Source organism: Tenebrio molitor, chromosome 9, assembly GCF_963966145.1.
Source record: "Tenebrio molitor chromosome 9, icTenMoli1.1, whole genome shotgun sequence".
NCBI classification, from domain to species: domain Eukaryota; kingdom Metazoa; phylum Arthropoda; class Insecta; order Coleoptera; family Tenebrionidae; genus Tenebrio; species Tenebrio molitor.
In genome coordinates, this window is record NC_091054.1 from 118,120 (window position 1) to 138,979 (window position 20,860).

The following is a 20,860-nucleotide window of genomic DNA, read 5'->3' on the forward strand; positions in this document are numbered from 1 at the left end:
AACAATAAAATTTTGTATGTAACTCGTTTCTGGGTAAATTGGGCTTTTCTAATTGCCCTCGAGGTCTTAAAACCCTCGTTACGCTCGTGTTTTAATCTTGTCGCTCCGGCAATTAGAAAAACCCAATTTACTCGTTGCATAAATACTATTACTAACGTAAACTTCTACGAACTGATTTCCATTTTCTAACAAGACAACGCTTGACCTCACACTGTAATACACACTATTAATTTGGATTATCAACCATTTTTTTTCAATAGCAAAACTCAAAGATAGCAAGATGGAGACAAGATTTCCGTTTTAAATAAAATTCTCACTACCGCTTTCAGATTTTATCTTGTACATATCAACATTTGGTACCTACCGAAAGCTTTATTTTTAACATTTCCACACATTTTCCTGGTACTGAATTGATTAAGATGAGTGTTGTTGCTATCAAGTTAGATCCTTCGTAGCTTTATTCTTTGTGGGAAAGCTCTGTTCTTTTAAAAATATTGATCGAAATGACGTTGTTGAATGTTTCTAATCAATATGAATCCAGTCAACAGCAATTGTACTACATAGTTACAAATCTTGGTATGTATTTATAAAAATTTGGTAAAAAAAGGTCCCTATGGGGATCTCTGAGGGACATCGTGAAGACCCTTCATCAACTGACTAATTTGGATCAAAAACACAATTTATGCTAGTAGTAATAAATTAAAAATTTAAAATAAAATTTGAGAAGACAACCTTATCGAATCGTATCTGAGATAAGAGAAAAAACAAGTTGATATGGTTTAAAACAAATGGAAATTTTTAAAAGTTTAAGTTTAATTCGATAAACAATAATAGTCAAGTTGGAAACTATATTTCTTAAAAAAATGTGATAAAGAATTTACCCAAGATGGATTCTTGAGGGACATGCGAAAGAATTTTCACTAAATGGAAATTAATCACTAATGAAAACCAAATTCATGGTTGTAATGGATAAAAAAGTAAAAAATACAACAAAAGGAGTCAAGGAAACAACAATATTTATTGTACTTCTACAGTAAAAAAAAAGATATGGTTCAATTGAAAAAAAAAAAAACTCTTAAAACATATTTTTAATTTGGCTTGGATTTTTTAAGTTTTTGAAAATCAATCTATAACCTCACATTCTCACCAGAATAAAGATGGACTTAAAAAACAAATTCCTTTTTCAATTTTTATAAATACATACATAATATAATTTTTTTTGTTCGACATTGTCAAAATTTGAGAATTTTCTCCTGTGTGAACGGAATTTGATAAATGTCACAACTTGTCAAAACGAAACGTCAAGCTAATTTTAAAGGTATTAAGCGATTTGGAGCCTTTAAGGGGCTCGTCGAACAAAAAAACGTTGTATTCAACTCGTTCTTGTGTAAATTGGGCCTTTTTTGGCACTCGTGAGCCTTTAAAACGCTCGTTTCACTCGTGTTTTAAAATGACCCACTCGTGCCAAAAAAGGGCCAATTTACGCACGAACTCATTAAATACACTACTATTATAAAAGCTATACGAAAAAAAAAAAATAATTGGGTGAATTATTAACGTACCGTAAAAAATGAAGTAAATTCTAATTAAAAAATATCTACAGCGTGTTATCGAAATGCGTTAAGAAAATTTAAACGGTCATAGAACTCTCAAAACAAATTGTTTTTCTATTTACAATTTGGAGAACGCTGCACGAACAGGAATTACATCCTTATCTTCTTTACCGTGTCCAACCCTTAAAACCAGAAGATCCACCACGTCAAATTGCATTTTGTCAATCGCTTCTTCAATAGGTCGTAATTGAGCAGTTTTTTGGCCAGCTCGTTCACCGGACTTAAACCCTTGTGACTTTTTTATGGGGCTATTTAAAACAGATTGTGTACGAGACTCCAGTTAACACCGTCGAAGAATTAACCGTTCATGTGAATAATGCTGCCGAGTCAATTTGACAAAATTCAGACATGTTGGTGAGAACTCAAGCTTCTATGGCTCGAAGGGCGTAAGCATGCATCGATAACGGAGGGCGTCATTTCGAACATTTAATTTAAAGGTTAGTGCCCTTGATTAAGTGTGGTGCGTAACTTCAATGTCACTTTCACTAACTACGAATAAAAAAATTGGTTTTTGCTTGACTATCTAAGTTTTTATCTTCTTTCGGTTTTAATGTACGCGCGGAGACACTGGGGGTACTAGAATTTACGATCAAACTAATTAAAATGTTATCTGATTATTATTGTATCTGTTATTTTGTAATTTGTTGAATTTGAACTGCAATTATCAAATAAAGACAATATTATTACATATTAGGCAGAATATAGCCTAAGGGAGTCCGTTTCGGCTCAGGGACGCGAGGGTCGCGGGTTCGATTCCGACCCAGGGCGAAATTAAAAAATGAAAAAAAAAGAGGCTATATTCTGTCTCGTGATTCGGAAGTCACGTTAAGCCATTGGTCCCGGTCTATTGAGTTGGTCATCATGCCCCTCATAGATTTGTAAACCAGTCCTAGACTGTGTAACAAATTTTTTTTATCTGGGTTTAGAAAGATTTTTCAAAAAATTTTTTAATTAAAAAAAAAAGCTTTTTAACCCATGTTCCCATAAAAAAAAATTAACTTGGCTTTGTATTTTGAAAACTTATGGATATTTTTCTTTGTTTTTAATTTGATAAGTAGCTTTTAATGAGTCCTAAGCGCATTTAAAATTTCAGGGTTCTAGCTTAAACCATTTTAGCAGGACGGAGCCGGTTCCATCCATAATCGCAAACCTGTATACGCGAGTGCTGCCGTAGACAAAAACTAATGTAAAATAAAAGGGAATATTAAACCGGTGTCACCGAGTTGGACCACCATCCATAATTTGTGTTAATCTCATTAAACTAGGTGGAATAAACGTGACAAAATAAACTAGGCAAAAATGAATAGGGAATTTTTCCTTTTTTGAATTTTTTATAAATACCGTTTAAAATTGGTAATGAAATGTGTTACAAATATATTAATCTACACATTAAATGTAATGTTTCAAGTACCTGTAACATTTTAAATTTATCTAGTGTTTAAAAATACGTGGGAGGATTGGGGCAATTATTTTGCTTTCCAAGAAAAATTGTCGAATTCCCTATTCATTTTTGCCTAGTTTATATAAATTAAAAAACCATAAAGAACGCTGATGTAAAAATAATGACGCTGATCAAATTACTCAGCAATACGGAACAAAATTAAGTCGAGAATGTACTAAAGCAATAAGGAGAAAACATTGTTGAGCTCTACATTAAGAACAATACGAGTTATAAAAAGCCCACTAGTTTCGTGTTGTAACATAACCGATTGTACACGGGTGGGTATGGTAACCTTTACACGAAACACTTACACAGTCGTCTTTAAATCCTAACCCAAATTGACAAGATCTTCTACCCAAAAAAAAAAAAAAAAACAATAAACAAACCGAACCATTAGCTTCTTTACCACGAGAAAACAACGAGTGTCAGATCGGCATCGTTGGGGGGCCCATTTGCGAACCAGATTCGATTCCACGTCGTCATTATAGATGGATGCACGTCGGCCGGCGGCCTTGTTGCTTTTAAAATTACGCCCTCAGGTTGCGTGGGCCGCCCACGTTATATTTATAGACGCCGGTGGGTTTGCAAACACCTGATTTGTAAAACACGGGGATACCTGTGAAGCTAGCGGTAACGGCGAACCGCACAGAACACGGCACGCTTCACAACAAGAATACCAAATAGACCGCGCAAATGAATCACGTATGTTTACGATGCGCCAGAACGGACGAATCCAAGGTGGCGGTGACACCTGGTCCTTCGAGCCGGATAGATGCCCGCTACATTAATAACGCGTCCAGGTAATTTCTTGAGGTGCAGGCCAAATCGAATCGAGAGAGACCGGGCGACAACGTCGAATGGTCGTTCGACGAAAATATGTAAAGTCGTTCCGATTTTGGCACCGGACGGGGAAAAATATTGATGGATAGCTGAAAGAGTGGGCGGGTTTATGGGTCAGTCTTGAACTTGGGATTATCAATTGTTGAGTGAACGGAGGCGTGAGCTACGGGCACGAACACGAATCCGTGAAGGTTTGCAAAGAAAAAGGAATGGAGCAGTACCAGATGTACAATCCAGTCTACACGTTTTTCCAATTTGCTGCTAATCAGTATTATCGACGGATCACACAAATTGGGTACCAAACAATCACACCAAACAACTGAGATAAGACTAAAGGTAATCGGCGATCATCTGCAACTTTTTGGCATCTATTTTAATTTGCGCAAAAAAATTTCCCACCACACCATGTAAAAATAATTGTTAAAAGCGACAGGTTTCGTGCTTTCAGCACTTGTCGTACCATCAGGTGGGTGTTTCCTGTAAACTCTTCCCAAAGGAGAATCCTCTTAACGCAAAAATAGCTATTTCCTCGGTGAAAATTTTATTACAACTTTACTATTTGAGCTGCTCGCTACCAAGTTTTTCGTCGACACGAGTACGTACCGTACCGTCGAACAACGACTTGGTCCGCTGGACACCCACCCATTGAGTCAACATCACGTGAATTCGCAATACGTAACAATAATTTAACTCTCCGTGTGCGCCGCCTCACTTATTGTTATTACCGAATGGGTACTACCTCCACGACCAAATAACGGTACCGCTTAAGTGTTAGAACTTACGTTCGCTGGTCGCCGCCAGATTGTTAAGGGAGCCGGCCCTGTAGGGCACCACCTCTTCCAGTCGATCCTCCGGGTGGTAGCTACTCCTCGGCCTGGTCCTCGTCGCCGAAACGCTGCCGCCTCCCGGTCCCACCGTGATCTGAAGCCGACTCTGGAGACCTTTCTGCGAATCGAAACTGCTAGTGGAATATGTCAGACTCGAGTTCTGCGACGTTATGTCTATGGGAGGTTGGGGTTCGGACGAGGGAGGTCTCAGCGTCAAGTTGACGCTGGTGTAGCTCCTCGGCGAGAGGGGTTCCGGCAGCCAGGGCTGCTGCGGCATCATCTGCAGGATGGACTTGCGCTTGGTGGGACTCTGCACCATGTCCATGGAACAGTTGACGTTGACGGACAGGTTGACGCTGTTGCCTCCCATGAGGGTGTCGGTGGTCTGGGTCGGCGTCGACGCCGTCTCCCTCTTCTTGAACTCGTCGGGGTTCTGCTGCAGTCTTTTCGATGCCTCGGGCGACGCCAGCGGGGACCGAACCGTTGGCTCGTGCCTCGTCGGCGAACTTTTGGCGCTGTTGGCGAGGCGCTTGTGGGTGATGGGCGACCTCGGCGGCTTCTCACTCACGTTGTCCGAGTTCAACAGTTTGTAAACGTCCTTGCACTTCTCCGACGGCTGAATGTGGCGCCGCTGGTCTTTGGGAAACTCCGCCGAGTCCGGCTTGATGTCCAGTCGGTCGGGCCTCTTCACGAAGAACGTGCTCCTGCCTTTGGTCGTGGTCGTCGTCTGCGCTGAGGTGCACACACTGACCGACTCGAACTTTTTCGAAAACGTAACACCGGTAGACTTCACAACATTTCGATTAATGTCACTCTCACTGTCGTTCATTTCGGATCGGTTTCGTTCGGTCGCGGTTGCTTCTTCTTCTTCTGGGACGTGGCTGCTCTCCGGGGACGAGGGATGAGTGTCGAGGTGGGTGAGGGTGGGTGGTTCTTGGGCGGGCGGTGGAGAGCGTCCCATCGGCTCTTGTTGGTTGAGGGCGGCTGCCGCTTCCAAGATCTCTCGGATTGTCGTATCTTTACCTGGCGAATTTGAATGGGCGTGGGTCGCTATGCAAGCGCTCACAACGTGGTCGGGGACAGTTGGGAATTGCTGCTTTAGTTCATGAAACAACTGCATCACACGGATGTTGGACGACCTGCGCCTCCTTCCGGCAAACATGGCCGGCCATTATGGTCTATCTGAAAGAAAAAAAAAACAAATCGCAGCGTCATCTCTGCCCACATTCCACATAGATCAGAAAAAATATAGGTCCTGAAGCGGAATCTTGCGACGCACCTGACGATACTCGTCCACCAATACCCCAAGAAAAAACGATTCAATTTCCCTGTGCAACGTCAAGCAACGTTCTCTGTCTCTCTATTTGCGCGCCGGATGCACAATCCGTCGACACCAAAAACTGGCAAAAATTTATTATCCGATAAATTAGATTCAGACGCGTCCCACGCGCATTTTAAAAGCTTTGTGAGCCGACTTAACTAATTATTATGCCACGACAAAAACGTACCGACTTGTGGGTGTAACTGTCACTTTTGACGTTTCTTATTGCGGGAGTTGGCAACACCGAGCACACTCTCTGACCTCGCCGACCTCGCATGCAACAACCGAAGATGTTTTCCCAGGTGACATAACTTCGCTTGGACGAACCACGACAGTCAAAATATATTCCCCATTGTGCTACATTCTATTTTTTGCTTGTGCATAATTTTGGCAACAAGTTGGTGTTTCTTCTTCGTATTTGTCAAGTTAAAAATATGATGCCAAACGTGTCCAAAAATCAGGTGGCATCTTTTTTCGGCGTTTGTGGTAGCGTTCACAATTCAGATTAAAAAAAAAGATTTCAGAAATCATTATTGAAAACATTACTTTTTTTTATTGACGTCCAGAGGAAAAGATTAAGTTTGGATTTTGATGTATTGGGAGTTCTAGAATCATCTCCATCTAGGAAGCTGGCGAAATTTATTCAGAACCATTAATTCAAGTACAAACCCTGGGCCACTTTTAAAAAAAGTACCAGACTTCGAATCTTCCATGGTACTAACGAATTGCGTACCTTCACTTTCTCTTCCGCTATTTTCGTTCCAACAGATACCAAAAATGCTTCCGATATGGCTCCAGTACGGATATGATTCCATCTACCAAGACCTATCATTTGCCTTGTCACTAAAGCAGTACCTGGTACATACATCATTTTGAGGTTCATTGGATAACAAAAACATTTCAGTATTTGTACCATTGTAGACCAGATAGCCTCGAACGAGAAGATCTAACAGTATTCTTTTTATTGGCACAGAAAGATTGTGAAGAAAGAGGGAAGAAAGTGATTGATTCAAAACTGATGCCTTTCTGGGAAGCATCTTCCCAAATGATAAAAATCTTCTTAAAAGTAGAGAGCAGAGTACCGGGTCCATCTGCCACTAAATCTGGATCGAATACGTCATTTCGAAATCCACCGAATCGTAGAAAAGTGAACTTGGCAACGGCGGTCGATCCTAACAGGTGGTGCGATACCGGAGGTGTGATATTGGCAAGCGAGCGACACCTTTCATGTGATTTCGCGCGAATTTTCACACCGAAATAGCCGATTATTAAGCGAAAAGCCACCCATTCAGCTTCGCTCTGCCCAATTTGCGCGATCCCGGTCGACCGTTCTGGTCCGAAAGGCGGGAACACCGTTTTCGCTAGCCGCCAGACCCGGCCGTGGTGATGTCACCGAAAACATTCTCCGGGATTTTGAAATTTTTCCGACAGCATGTCAACGAACCTGTCGATCACCACCATCGCCGATTTCCACTCGATTCTTGACTTTTTCTCCCGAGACGGGAGCGCCCGACGCACCGCCTCTATAAATACCTTCCATCCACCTTAATTAACTTCAGATGTTTGGCATTTCTGGCATTCCTCGCCTGTAAAAATAATATTCTGCGTCTTATGGGAGAGATGATCGGTGGCGGCGACGGTGCACCGGAGGCGGTGGCAATGGACCGCGACCGTTCCCCTCTTCCTCCGACGAGTTCACACTCAGTTTGCTCCGTTACCTACGTCCCGAAATCAATCACTGACGGTTACGTAAAATGTGTATTTTTAATCGGTAAACACCAAAATAATGTAGGTACACTCTATTTTCGTTTCCGCTAATTGCCAAGACTGTCCAGAAATACCCGTCACACCTTTTCGACACTGGATGCAGACGCATCGATCGCTCGCTCGGTCCTCCTCCGTCTGCCTCCTCGTCTTCTGCCCAAGAGGCAGAAATATTATTAGAAGCGACCTTATTCCTCTCCGACAGTTGGGAATGTCAGATATACCGCGGACGCGCTCTCCACCGACCGGGAGGAGCCTCCGACGAACCTCGACGTTTTTCATATCAACCGACAAAACGTCCACACCTCCCGATCACTTATCTTCCTCAATTCGGTTGTCGTCGCGCCTGACATGTCCGACATAAATCACTGGCAAACGGACCCACCAGTTGAGTTTTTTCCAAAAGACCTACTTCTTCCTGATCGTTTTCGACCGCATGGAGTCGGCTTATTTTAGTAGATGCGATACGACTCCGATTGCCGAACTTGATTCAACCGCTGATGCACCATTTCGATGGACTCACGCTGTGGTGCTTTGTAATTATTATTGCCAATCCTGACCAGAAATAACTACTCCACTGCAATGGACCGGGACGATTTGCATCTTAATTCGTTCCGCAACCATCGACCAACTGGACACAAATCCGGTGGTACAGCGCACGTCTTCGTCTCTCTCGGCTCACCGGAGGAATCTACATACTATTTTACCCAATGTTTGCAACAATAACTTGGTTATTCGTCTGGTTTTTTTCGAGTGTTTATAAGGTGCGGCACAGTCGTTGACCTCATCAAAGCGAAATATTGTTGCCCAAGTACTGTTAGTTTTCCGAAATGACTTCTACTCCAGCTTCCGAAAAACAGTTCCGCTTGTCAAAGCAACTTGAGCGGTGAGTGAACTTTTTGGAACACTCGAGCATTACTTTTCGGAAAAACCGACCTATTTAATAGTTATTTGTATATCAAGGATGCGAAATCGTTCTTTGACGTAGCGAGAGAAAAATTGTCGCCGAGGCCGTTTAGGCCGAGGCAAGACAATCTCGAGGTCGTCAAAGAATTTCCCAGCCACGGTGTACACATTTTGTGTGCAACCAAAAATTTGTAATTATAAAATTAAACGTAAAATTTCCTTCGCTGTCAATAAAAATAAAGTCGGCTCACATGTCACCACGTCGCTATAGAAACGACAGAAATAAAACAATTCATTTTGAAAAAATTTGTAAAAATGTCGGAAGAAAATTACGATGTTTCAGTTCTAGGTGTACCTACTCATCCAGATTTAAAGAATATTATAAATTGAGCATTGTCGCCTTTGAAACCTGAAAAATCGAAACGGCAATATGAAAAACGTTACAGTGACTTTAGACGCTCCAAATCGTTTAAAATCGTTAAAATTAGCTTGACGTTTCGTTTTGACAAGTTGTGACATTTATCAAAATCCGTTCACACAGGAGAAAATTCTCAAATTCTGACAGTGTCGAACAAAAAGAATCTTTATATCAAATTTATATTATGTATTTACGACGCTCCGTGTAAAGTACCACTTTTATCAGTTTATCTCATATCTAATTTTAAGATGTGTGTGATATTTCGCACATTTACTGCTTCTTAATCTTTGACAAATATTAGTTGAGTCTTACGAACATTCCAAAAATGTATCTAAGAAATATTTTTTATGTCGACTCCGGATGCATTTTAAAAGGAAAAACCTCAAAAAAGTAAAATAATTCTGTGATACTCTTAATAAGTTTTAAGTAAAGATTCATCGTCTCTCACGTTTTTTATTTTGTGTGATTATACATACCATCGGTGCAGAATTTTTTAGCGAATCAAAAGTTGTGATATGTTGAGTTAGTAAGTGCAACAATTAAATCCCCGCCCACCATTTCCTTTTGATAATAAATTGAACGTTTCTATTACCATTTTACAATTTTGTGCCTATCAATTTGAATGTATTTTACCTTTTTTAATTAAAATATTACATTTAGTAGACAGTAAGTAGCAAATGCCGAAGGGTTCGTGAGAGCCATATACATAATCTTATTTAACGAAGAATAACATATACTGACATTAATTTGTCTATATGTACATACTTCGGTCACTTAAGCAATATAGTAATCACGTGCCCTTCGTTACGGGTCGTCCAAGAAACAGACTCAAGTGGCCAATCCGAACAAGGAGATGAAAATCACATTATAGTAGAGTGCTCGGCGCTCCAATATATGCATAAAAATGACTTCCGTGGGGGTTTTGTTGTTACAAGCTGAATTATATATAAAAGAGAAGCTTATGTACTGAGGTTTCAAAATCCCAAGGCCGTCAAAAAACGTCCTGTTCCAAAGGGCATTAAACTTAAAAAGCGAGTTAGATAGATGATCATCAAGAAGAATAAATGACAAAATTTTTGATATATTTTTCACAAAAAGTTTTGTACAGCAAATATTTTTTTTAATATTTCTAAAATGGTCCGTGATTAAAGTTAACATTAGTCTCTTACGGGAGAATAAAATCGAACAAAACTTTAAACCCCAATATCTCAGTTTCAGATGGTTGAAAATCTAATTCATTTTACACAATTTTTTCGTTTCTATCGCGACATCTCTAAAACAAAAGCTCTAATCAAAATTTTGTATTCTTTATAAAAGTTTGTATTATCTTTTGTGTTCATACTAGTATCGGTTTTATAATTTTGTGAAGTATAATAAAAAAGTTATATAATTTAATGCAATGCAATGTAAATTTTCGGCGATTCGCTATAAATCGCTAGTAGGCGTCCCCACCCCGATGAACCATCTTTTATTGCACTTTTCTCCGTAGCTCCATTGCGCTTCCACACATTACAGATATTATCACCGGATATTATGTATTAATTATTACTATTATTTATGTACTCATAACAATACCAGTATATAACTAGTATACTGGGTGCCCCAAAATTCGCGGAACAACATAGTAGTACGTTGTTAAGTAGTCATTAAGACATCAGGTAAAAATGTTTAAAAAAATCAATCTTCTTTTTTGTAGAAGATATGGACTTATTCGTTACTCTAAGGGCCAGTTTATAGAAAGAGAATTAAATATTTAATTCGAATTAAATTTTAATGCACGATTAACCCATGAATCCGAAACTTCGATTGGTTCAATCTGATCACGTGTTCAGTTAATCTCGCATTTGATTACGATTAACATAATTTCGCTTCTGTGAACTGGCCCTAAATGTGGCAACATTTAAAAACATTCCATGCATCCCAATAGTCTGCAAATATTTCATTTTTGTTGTATCCATGGAAATGAAAGGGAAAAATCAAAGCCATGTTGCCGTGCGCTATTTAAGGTAAAACGAACGTAAAATTACTACTTGGAAATGCTGGAAATAATGAAGAAAATAATTGCAAACCTGATCACAATCGTTCAGAATTATTAGGCCACTGGTTAGTAAAAGACAAATAGTCAAAATCTTTTTTAATATTTAAAATAAATGAGATCAAAGCTGCACCTTTTGAGCCTCCATATCTTCAAATCTAAGAGGTATAGAATTTTTTAATTATTTTTCTAGTTATTCTCTAACATGAGTTGACATTGCCTCATTGAGTTGTTCCGCGAATTTTGGGGCACCCAGTATTATAACAAATCTATCTTTATACAATATTTCAAATTTAACCAAGGGGTAGATAGAAACAAAATAAACTCGCGTAGAATACCAATCAATATAATATAAACATATTATAATAAATATGTATATAGCCTAGTTATGATACTGTTAAATACATATTGAATTCTAAATGAAACGTTTAAAGTTAATAAAATTTCACTGGTCATCAGAGCTTTCTGAATCACTTTGTGGAACTGGTGGAAGTGATGCGGCTGCTGTTATTGTTAATGCATTCCTGCAGGACTTCTGGGCCATGCACTTACAAGCACCTATGTACCCTAATGTACTTTTCTTTCATGTGCACACTTTCCTTGCACAATCTGAAATTACCAGATTATTAGTAGACCTATGAATGATTAGTAAAACAATATCTTACCTTTTTTGCACCCGCAAGAAGTTAAAACTGTTAATTTCTCTGGAAGTGGAGGCAATGTTGTTAAAACAGGTAAAACTTCGCCTTTCTCGTCCATATACCAACCGAATTCTTCAATTGGAGGTAATTGTGGACAAGGAACCATGGCATTCAGCCACACTTTAGTTTGATAATGCACTCTTAAGCAATGTGCTTAAGACCGTCCTTCGTTGGTGGTAGCTTAGGAAATGATGTCGAAGCTGCCATGAGTCCACGCAAGGTATTAGAGAAATCATTCACACCCACACTATTTAAATAGTATTTCTCCGACGATATTTTCGGTAATATGCATGACTTTGTCCTTAACCTGTACTCAAAAAATGCACATATTACGTCAATTAACACCTTGCGTGGACTCATGGCAGCTTCGACATCATTTCCTAAGCTACCACCAACGAAGGATGCTTTTAAGCAACATTGCTTAAGAGTGCATTATCAAACTAAAGTGTGGCTGAATGCCATGCTTCCTTGTCCACAATTACCTCCAATTGAAGAATTCGGTTGGTAAATGGAGGAGAAAGGCGAAGTTTTACCTGTTTTAACAACATTGCCTCCACTTCCAGAGAAATTTACAGTTTTAACTTCTTGCGGGTGCAAAAAAGGTAAGATATTGTTTTACTAATCATTCATAGGTCTACTAATAATCTGGTAATTTCAGATTGTGCAAGAAAAGTGTGCACATGCAAGAAAAGTACATTAGGGTGCATAGGTGCTTGTAAGTGCATGGCCCAGAAGTCCTGCAGGAATGCAATAACAATAACAGCAGCCGCATCACTTCCACCAGTTCCACAAAGTGATTCAGAAAGCTCTGATGAGTGATGACCAGTGAAATTTTATTAACTTTAAACGTTTCATTTAGAATTCAATATGGATTTAACAGTATCATAACTAGGCTATATACATATTTATTATAATATGTTTATATTTTATTGATTGGTATTCTACGCGAGTTTATTTTGTTTCTATCTACCCCTTGGTTAAATTTGAAATATTGTATAAAGATAGATTTGTTATAATATACTAGTTATATACTGGTATTGTTATGAGTACATAAATAATAGTAATAATTAATAAATAATATCCGGTGATAATATCTGTAATGTGTGGAAGCGCAATGGAGCTACGGAGAAAAGTGCAATAAAAGATGGTTCATCGGGGTGGGGACGCCTAGTAGCGACTTATAGCCAATCACCGAAAATTTACATTGCATTGCATTAAATTATATAACGTTTTTATTATAATTCACAAAATTATAAAACTGATACTAGTATGAACACAAAAGATAATACAAACTTTTATAAAGAATACAAAATTTTGATTAGAGCTTTTGTTTTAGAGATGTCGCGATAGAAACGAAAAAATTGTGTAAAATGAATTAGATTTTCAACCATCTGAAACTGAGATATTGGGGTTTAAAGTTTTGTTCGATTTTATTCTCCCGTAAGAGACTAATGTTAACTTTAATCACGGACCATTTTAGAAATATTAAAAAAAATATTTGCTGTACAAAACTTTTTGTGAAAAATATACCAAAAATTTTGTCATTTATTCTTCTTGATGATCATCTATCTAACTCGCTTTTTAAGTTTAATGCCCTTTGGAACAGGACGTTTTTTGACGGCCTTGGGATTTTGAAACCTCAGTAGATAAGCTTCTATTTTATATATAATTCAGCTTGTAACAACAAAACCCCCACGGAAGTCACAAAAAGCATATCAATGCACTCTACTATTACTTTATTATTCTACAGCTAAAGTAAACGAAGTGTAGCTCCACATATTCCCTGCAACTAAAAGACTCTTTATGCAAACTTGCTCCTCTTTACTAGTTCTACTGCTCTACTGGGTGATGATTAGTAAATACCAACTTTATACAGTGCGTTCTGTATGTTTCTGACAAAAATTCTCGAACCGGTGAACTTTGTTTTTAAAAAGTGCAAATTGTTCAGTAGGTACTTTACTTATGTTGACAGCTTGTCATCTCCTAATAATGACATCATCAATCATTTTTTTAAATGACAACCCCCATTTTTTTCTTATTTTTCTGGTACGCCTTCATACTAGCTAAACGATCAATGAAAAAAATTGATACCTTACATAACAATTTTTTTGAGAAAATGACAAATTTTACTTCAAAAAATTTAGGTAATTTAATTTTTACCGTATTTTTTTTTCAATGGGTTTAGTTACAATCGAAGGTTTATTTTAATGGACCAAACAATGTAGAAAATTTGCGAAAGAAAATTCGCGCTGAAATAGAACAAATAAGCCCTGACATTACTGAGCGCAGTGCACAAAGTATCGGTGAGTGCCAAATAGTTGGCGGGAGGCAATTTCAACATTTGCGTTAAATTTTATTGTTAACCTTAGATGTTTGTTTGTTTTTGCTTGAGGTCAATTACAATTTTTACAATAAAAATCAAGTTAAATTTTTTTAAATAAAATTAGTCATTTTCTCAAAAAAATTGTTATGTAAGGTATCAATTTTTTTCACTAGTCGTTTAAGTAGTAGGAAGGTCTACCAGAAAAAGATAAAAAAAGTAGGGGTTGTCATTTAAAAAAATTATTGATGACGTCATTATTAGGATATGACAAGCTGTCAACATAAATAACGTACTGTACAACATGCAGTTTTTAAAAACAAAGTTGACCTCTTCGAGGATTTTTCTCAGAAATGAATACTTACAATTTTATCGAATTTATTCCGAACTTTACAACGCTCTGTATAAAAAAACATGGGTGTTGGGTGTATATAAAAATAGAATCTAGATTATTATACTTATTATTATTAAATATGTATGACATTAAATCAATTATACTTGTGCCCCAAAATTCGCGGAACAACTCAGTGTCAGTGGGGCAATGTCAACTCGTGTTAAAAAATAAAGAGAAAAATACTAAAAAAAATTGGGGCTCAAAAGGTGCAGCTTTGATCTCGTTTCTTTTAAATATTAAAAAAGATTTTGACTACATATAGTCTGTTTTTTAATCAAAGAACCACGACCTGTTGATTTAAGTTTGCAAATATAAAATTTTACTAAATATAGGGAATTTAATGATATATGTTGGCTATACCAGCCAGCGTCTGTCATTTTTAATGTCCTTGAAAGTACGCAAACTCCCAGCTAAAATTTGAACGTGTTATTAAAAATGCCTGGCAAAGTAAGACATTTATTAAACTCTCAAATTAGTTGTCATTAGTTGTTATTAACTTTATTAACATGCTGCGCTACTACTAATATCTCTAATAACCTCAATTTTTATATGACGAGATTTTTCACCCTACGTCAAAAGCGTACAATGTTGTCAGCTCTATTTTGGGTGTAAATTGCGGTGTTGTGGTTCTTTGATTAAAAAATAAACTGTAAGTTACCTGATCCAAATAAGGCCCACCTACTTTTTGTTTTCAAATATCGGTTAGTAAAAACAAGTAAGAACTTTGGATGTGGGTTGTAAATGAAAGTTTATTCTTTTCTTAACATAACCAGCATAAAACATATAAATAAAAAAATAATAACAAAGAAGTTATTCCTTTTTCAAAAAAAAACATTCTTTGTGGACCTTATTGCGTATGATGTGCTTAATAAGGCCCACCCATTAAATTCTCGATAAAAGTTAATAAAACACCATTTTCTTCTAGAATACTTAAATAAAAACAACGTTCACTTGCATGAACTACACAAATAATCCTTTTATTAGGCCTATACAAGCTTCGTGGTGCCAAACGGAACAATTCTTGCACATACGCATAGGTACTTATCATTTCACAAGTGTCACATCAGGGACAATACCAACTTCCCTTATTTGATTTTCTGTCAAAATAATAATTCAAGAATAAAGCCCACTACGGTTTTAATAAGGCCCACTCCCCTGCCGGGCCTTATTAAAACCAGCTCACATTAAAAGGTTTAAGATATGATACGAAAAGAAGCTAAAAGCAGAATGAAATAAATGCACGCAATGAAAAAGAACTTTCCAAGGAATACTGCAATGCTATTTTCAAACAGAAATTTGTAGTAAATACCTTAAAATCTTAAGGCGGGCACAGATCAAGCGCGCCGATCCGCGCCGTGCCGTGCAAAACGTTTGCAAACGTTTGCTAACAAAATTCGTGTATGTTTGAAGAACTCTCCAGACTGACCAAATGCGCGGATGTTTGGCTGTGTTCGGAGAGGTTCCGAGTTTCGTACGTTTGTTTCATTCGAAAATACCGTCTTCCATTTTAACTAAATTGGAGATATCTAGACAGCTGTTTGCGTTCGCTCTTGACGAATTCACCGACAAACATAAAAAATCCGTCCAAATCGAGCGCGCACGAACAAGCAGATGATGTACCGACATCAAGCGGATAATGTTTGCGAATGCTTGTTCGTGCGCGTTGTTGCGCGTTTGTGCTCGGTAACCACTTCGGTAACCCGTCCAAACTGACCGCGCCTGCAACGCACGGCACGGCGCGCTTGATCTGTACCCGCCTTTACACTTACTTTTCCCGCTTTTTAACAACACTGGTGGGTGAACTTTGCAATGTTATTTTACCGCGAAATTTGAACATATCTGGTACGGTCATTTGTCTGAATTTTATGCACTCATGCTAAACGAACCCCTTATGTTGTCGTATATTTGAAGATTTCTATAACTAAGTCAATATCATTAGTAGGCCTTATTTGGAACAGGTACAGTCGATGCACAAATAAAACTGGGACAAAAATGACAATCACATAAGTCAAAATTTGAAAATTTGCATCGTTTAATTACGGCTTTATCATAAATAGGTTAACTTTGGTATGACATATTCATATTATACAGGGGTCCCAAAAATGGCGTACTAACTACTTACTACTGTATCGAGGATGTTTAAATGTACACGAAAAAAATATGGAAACAAATTTTCAGACAAAAAAAATCAATTTTTATTATTATTATTATTAACGGTAATATAATGTAAACAAAGATGTACAAAGATGTACCATGCAATGTTACCGTAGTGGATTTAAAATATTTTTTTCGATTTCCAAAGCTTTTAAATTCTCTATTATGCAGGATTAGATATTGGTAGTCAGTAATCTTGTACTTTGTGATACTATGTACGACTAGAGGTAGCTGTCATGACAATTTAATACATATATTTTAAAATAATTTACCTGTTAAGTGCCACTTTCAAAGGCCGCCAAATCAGAAAATAAGTCCAATAGAATTTTTTTAACATTTTTCTGACGTTTACGGTAGTCTCTTCTACACCGCAGTGCACCGTTAGTACGCCATTTTTGGGACACCCTGTATAGACACTGACAAATATATTGTCAATTTAATGGTCTGATTTACATAGATTAAATTTTAAGTGTCCCAGTTTTATTTGTCCACCGACCGTACCTTATTTCTTTTTTACTAGCCAATGCTACAAAGTGTCTATAAAAGAACATATATCAAGAGTCCTGTGGAATTGTGCGGCTCTATATATTTTTTGGCCGAACTACGTCGAGTCGTTGAAGCTCACAAATTAGATGTCAAATGACAAATGTCAAATTATTAATAATTAAATCTTAGCGTCAGTTTGTGAGTTCGGCGTCTTAGTTGTTTTGCTTGTGATTTTTTTCAACAGTCTTTATCAAGAGTAAAACGTTTTTCCGCATAAGTGTGAAGTGTGAATACCAAAAACAAGTTAGGAAGCAGCGAAGGTAAGACATTTATTTTCCTATGTTTACAGTAAGTAATAAGCAATCTTTTTAGTAAACCGCAATGGTTTTATCGCTAGAGCAAAACACCTTCATTATGATGTCGTATTACCGAAATGGTACCCTGCAGAATGGAGAGTGGGTTTATTCTATAGACGCTTGCAAGGAACAATTTTTCGCAAAATTTCCAAATGACAACATCGTGGAAGCAAATTAATTCCACACATTAGAAGGATTGTGGATAGATTTGTGGCAACTGTTGAAAAAGGTAAAAGTGTAGGAAGAGCGCCAGTGAATGAAGAAATTGTTGAAGATTTACTCCATCGAATGGAACAAAGCTCAAAAAAATCCCTCAGGAAGTTATCACTTCAGGCTGATGTACCGTCAGAAAAACCTGAACTTCTATTCACACAAAAACACAACACTTCAAGAACTTCGACCAGGTATTTCTGAGAGGCGCTTAGAATACTGCAATTGGTTTTTGAACAATTTGAATGATGACAGGTTCCTAATAATGAATTTGAATTAAACAATTTAAATTTTTAACTTTGCTTGCAGATTATTATTAGACATCAGGTTTTTTTTTTGACGAAGCACAAAACTAGAATATGGAGTTCAGAAAATACACATGCATTTGTAGAAACCCAATTGCATCCTCTAAAGGTTGGAGTATGGATTGCTGCCGCACGAAGGCGTTTAATAGCTTTTATTGTAAAAATTAAAGAACCTGTCATTAATGAAGTTACATAACCTCTGTTTTTCTATTTGGACACCACAATATGCTACAAAGCGGCAAAAATCAAGTATATTCGAGTTCCACAGGACTCTTGATATATGTTCTTTTATAGACACTCTGTATAATAATTCTGAATGAGTGTGATCAGGTTTGCAATTGTTTACTTCATTATTTCCAGCATTTCCAAGAAGTGATTTTATGTCGGTTTTACCTCAAATAATAATTTCCAGAGGAATGTTTTTAAATGTTGCCACATTTAGTGTAACAAATAGGTCCATATTTTCGACAAAAAAGAAGATTGATTTTTTTAAACACTTTTACCTGATATTTTAAGGACTACTTAACAACATACTGCGAAGATGTTCCGCGAATTTTGGGGCACCCAGTATATTCCAACAAAAAAAAATATCACCTTGCAAAAACTTCTAATTGAAGCCTAATTGAAATTGCAAACCACGGATCTTATCTCTTAATCTAAAGAACACACAAGTTACAACGTGATAGATCAGGACAATAAGTTACTCAAAACTTTCCCACCATCCCAACTTAACCGAATCCTCTCAAACAATTCTTGCTTGCACAAATAATTTGATGGTTATTTATTAGTCTGTTAACTTCGTCCGACACGTGCTCGATCGGATTCGGATCCGGTGGTTGAGCTCGTCAGCTCGTTAATACATACTTCTTTTCATTTTCAAACACTTTTCTGGCACATCTTCAAAATATTACACCAATCATCTTTACCCTCACAAATTTGAGTACCCTTCCTTCAAATGAAACGAAATATGTACTTTAAAACAACTAAAAATGCGTTATCTGAATGATTTCGATTATGAAAACAACTCCTGCGAACATGGAAGGGTTTCAAATCAAATTTTTCTTTTTTCGCAACAACCACCACAGACTGTAATTAATGACTGATATACTGAGACATCATTAATATGTACATATGTTTTTCTGTAGCATTGCACCCTTAGGAGTAACTTTCCATTTCTTTAAAAGCATCTTCCTCAAATTAGATGACTGCTTAGACCTATTTCTCCTACATTTCGACCATAAAACTTCAATGGGATCTGGACCTTGAGGAGGCCAAACTCTTCATTTTCTAATACTCGTGCTTTCTTCCAATTGATTAATAGTGTATTAAAAAACATATAGATGAACTTCTCAAGGGTGTATTCGAGTCTAAGATAGGATATTTTATCCCTTCTTGTGATTAAAAAATATGAAAAAAAGAAAACATTTTAATGCCGCTCATTTTTGTACAACTGGTAATAACATATTCTTTAATTGTAGGTAAACTATAATATACATATGGTACAACTTGAGTCGTTAGATTTTGTTTTTACTTATAATTTAATTACGTTTAGATTTCTTGTAGTGTAAGGAAAGATGAGAGGAGACAAACAATAAGATGGTTTGAATTTGAATGTTGAATTTTGTGTAGGTGCTCTTATTATTATCAGTGAAAAAAAGTGATGGCAAATTATCTGTCCAAATATTTAATTCCGTTTTCGTCATTGCGGACCATAAATATTTACTAAACTCATCAACATCCTTGCATTGGGAGCGCTGCACGAAATTGCGAATTTTTCAAGTCGGACCGGCACATCTCTAGCAGCTTAGAAAAACTTCTCCCCGTCGAAAATAACCGAAACTTAGTCATCCGGTAATTACTGTGAGCCGCACCGGATCCGGTTTTTGACGCGTGGATTGTCACGCGTGTGACGTCACAGCACGCTGCGAACTGTCAAACGCTCCAAAATCCACGTCGCACGAACGTAACCCACTTTTCGTGAAAAGCGCATCCAAAAAACCGAGGCGACGGCAGCGGCCCGACCTTGGCGCGTCGCGACGCCACCCTGTATACGACGCGTTCGAGAACACAATGCACCGCAGGAAACCGACCTCGGGGTCAAGGATTTGATCGAGCCGGAGCAGAAAAACAGGTAGGACGGGTAAAAATAGAGCGACGGACGCGGTGCAGAATGGTCGAGAGCGAAAAGTAAGAAATTTTCAACGGCGGAACGAACCGCCCCACCGGACATAATTCATTTCGTAAAAATATTATTAGGCTTGTTTGTCGTGTTCGGTGCGCGATATATTTACGGCGAGAAAAATTTACATTATTATTTTTTTTAAAGTGAGCGTAGCGGGGGCGTCCAACTTGACGTTTGGCATACCACAAAATGACAGTGGGCGAAACGTCGTTCAGGTGCGAAAATTCGTAAATCCGATCTGGTGTCGGGAGCTAATTGCGTAAACATGGACAATAATCGGGTGTTTGCCTACCGGAATCACATAACAATGGCTTGTCTGGGGGCTGCCGTCGACGGGAACATGATGGCGGCACTCACTAGCACGGGGTTCGCGCTCGTTACAAGTCGAAGGAACGGTTTTTCGGAGGATTTACGGAGAACTTGTTAGAATTTACACTGCAACCTTCGCGTCGTATGTTGTGGCAGACTGAGTTTGGTTTTGGTGGAACACAAATAGAACAGTTCTGTCACGTGAAATGAAAGTTCGCACGAGGCGACCTCACGCGGTCCGACGACAAAGTCGATTTGACAGCGACGTAGGTCACAAT

The 20,860-nt window shown here is 37.9% G+C and overlaps 1 protein-coding gene across 4 annotated transcripts in view; it reads right to left on the reverse strand.

Moving 5' to 3' along the window:
* Window positions 1-20,805, reverse strand: part of Tab2 (TAK1-associated binding protein 2) — a 37,159-nt gene extending 16,354 nt beyond the window's left edge. For 2 of the 4 annotated variants that reach the window (XM_069057182.1, XM_069057181.1), the window contains exons 1-2: window positions 20,566-20,802; window positions 4,677-5,903 (exon numbers count right to left, since the gene is read on the reverse strand). In XM_069057182.1, the coding sequence (XP_068913283.1) occupies window positions 4,677-5,883 (1,207 nt within the window). In that variant the 5' untranslated portion in view covers window positions 5,884-5,903; window positions 20,566-20,802. Of the gene's footprint in view, window positions 1-4,676; window positions 5,904-20,565 lie in introns of all 4 variants that reach the window. The other 2 variants (XM_069057183.1, XM_069057180.1) reach the window with 2 other exon arrangements.
* Between the last annotated feature and the right edge of the window lie 55 nt (window positions 20,806-20,860).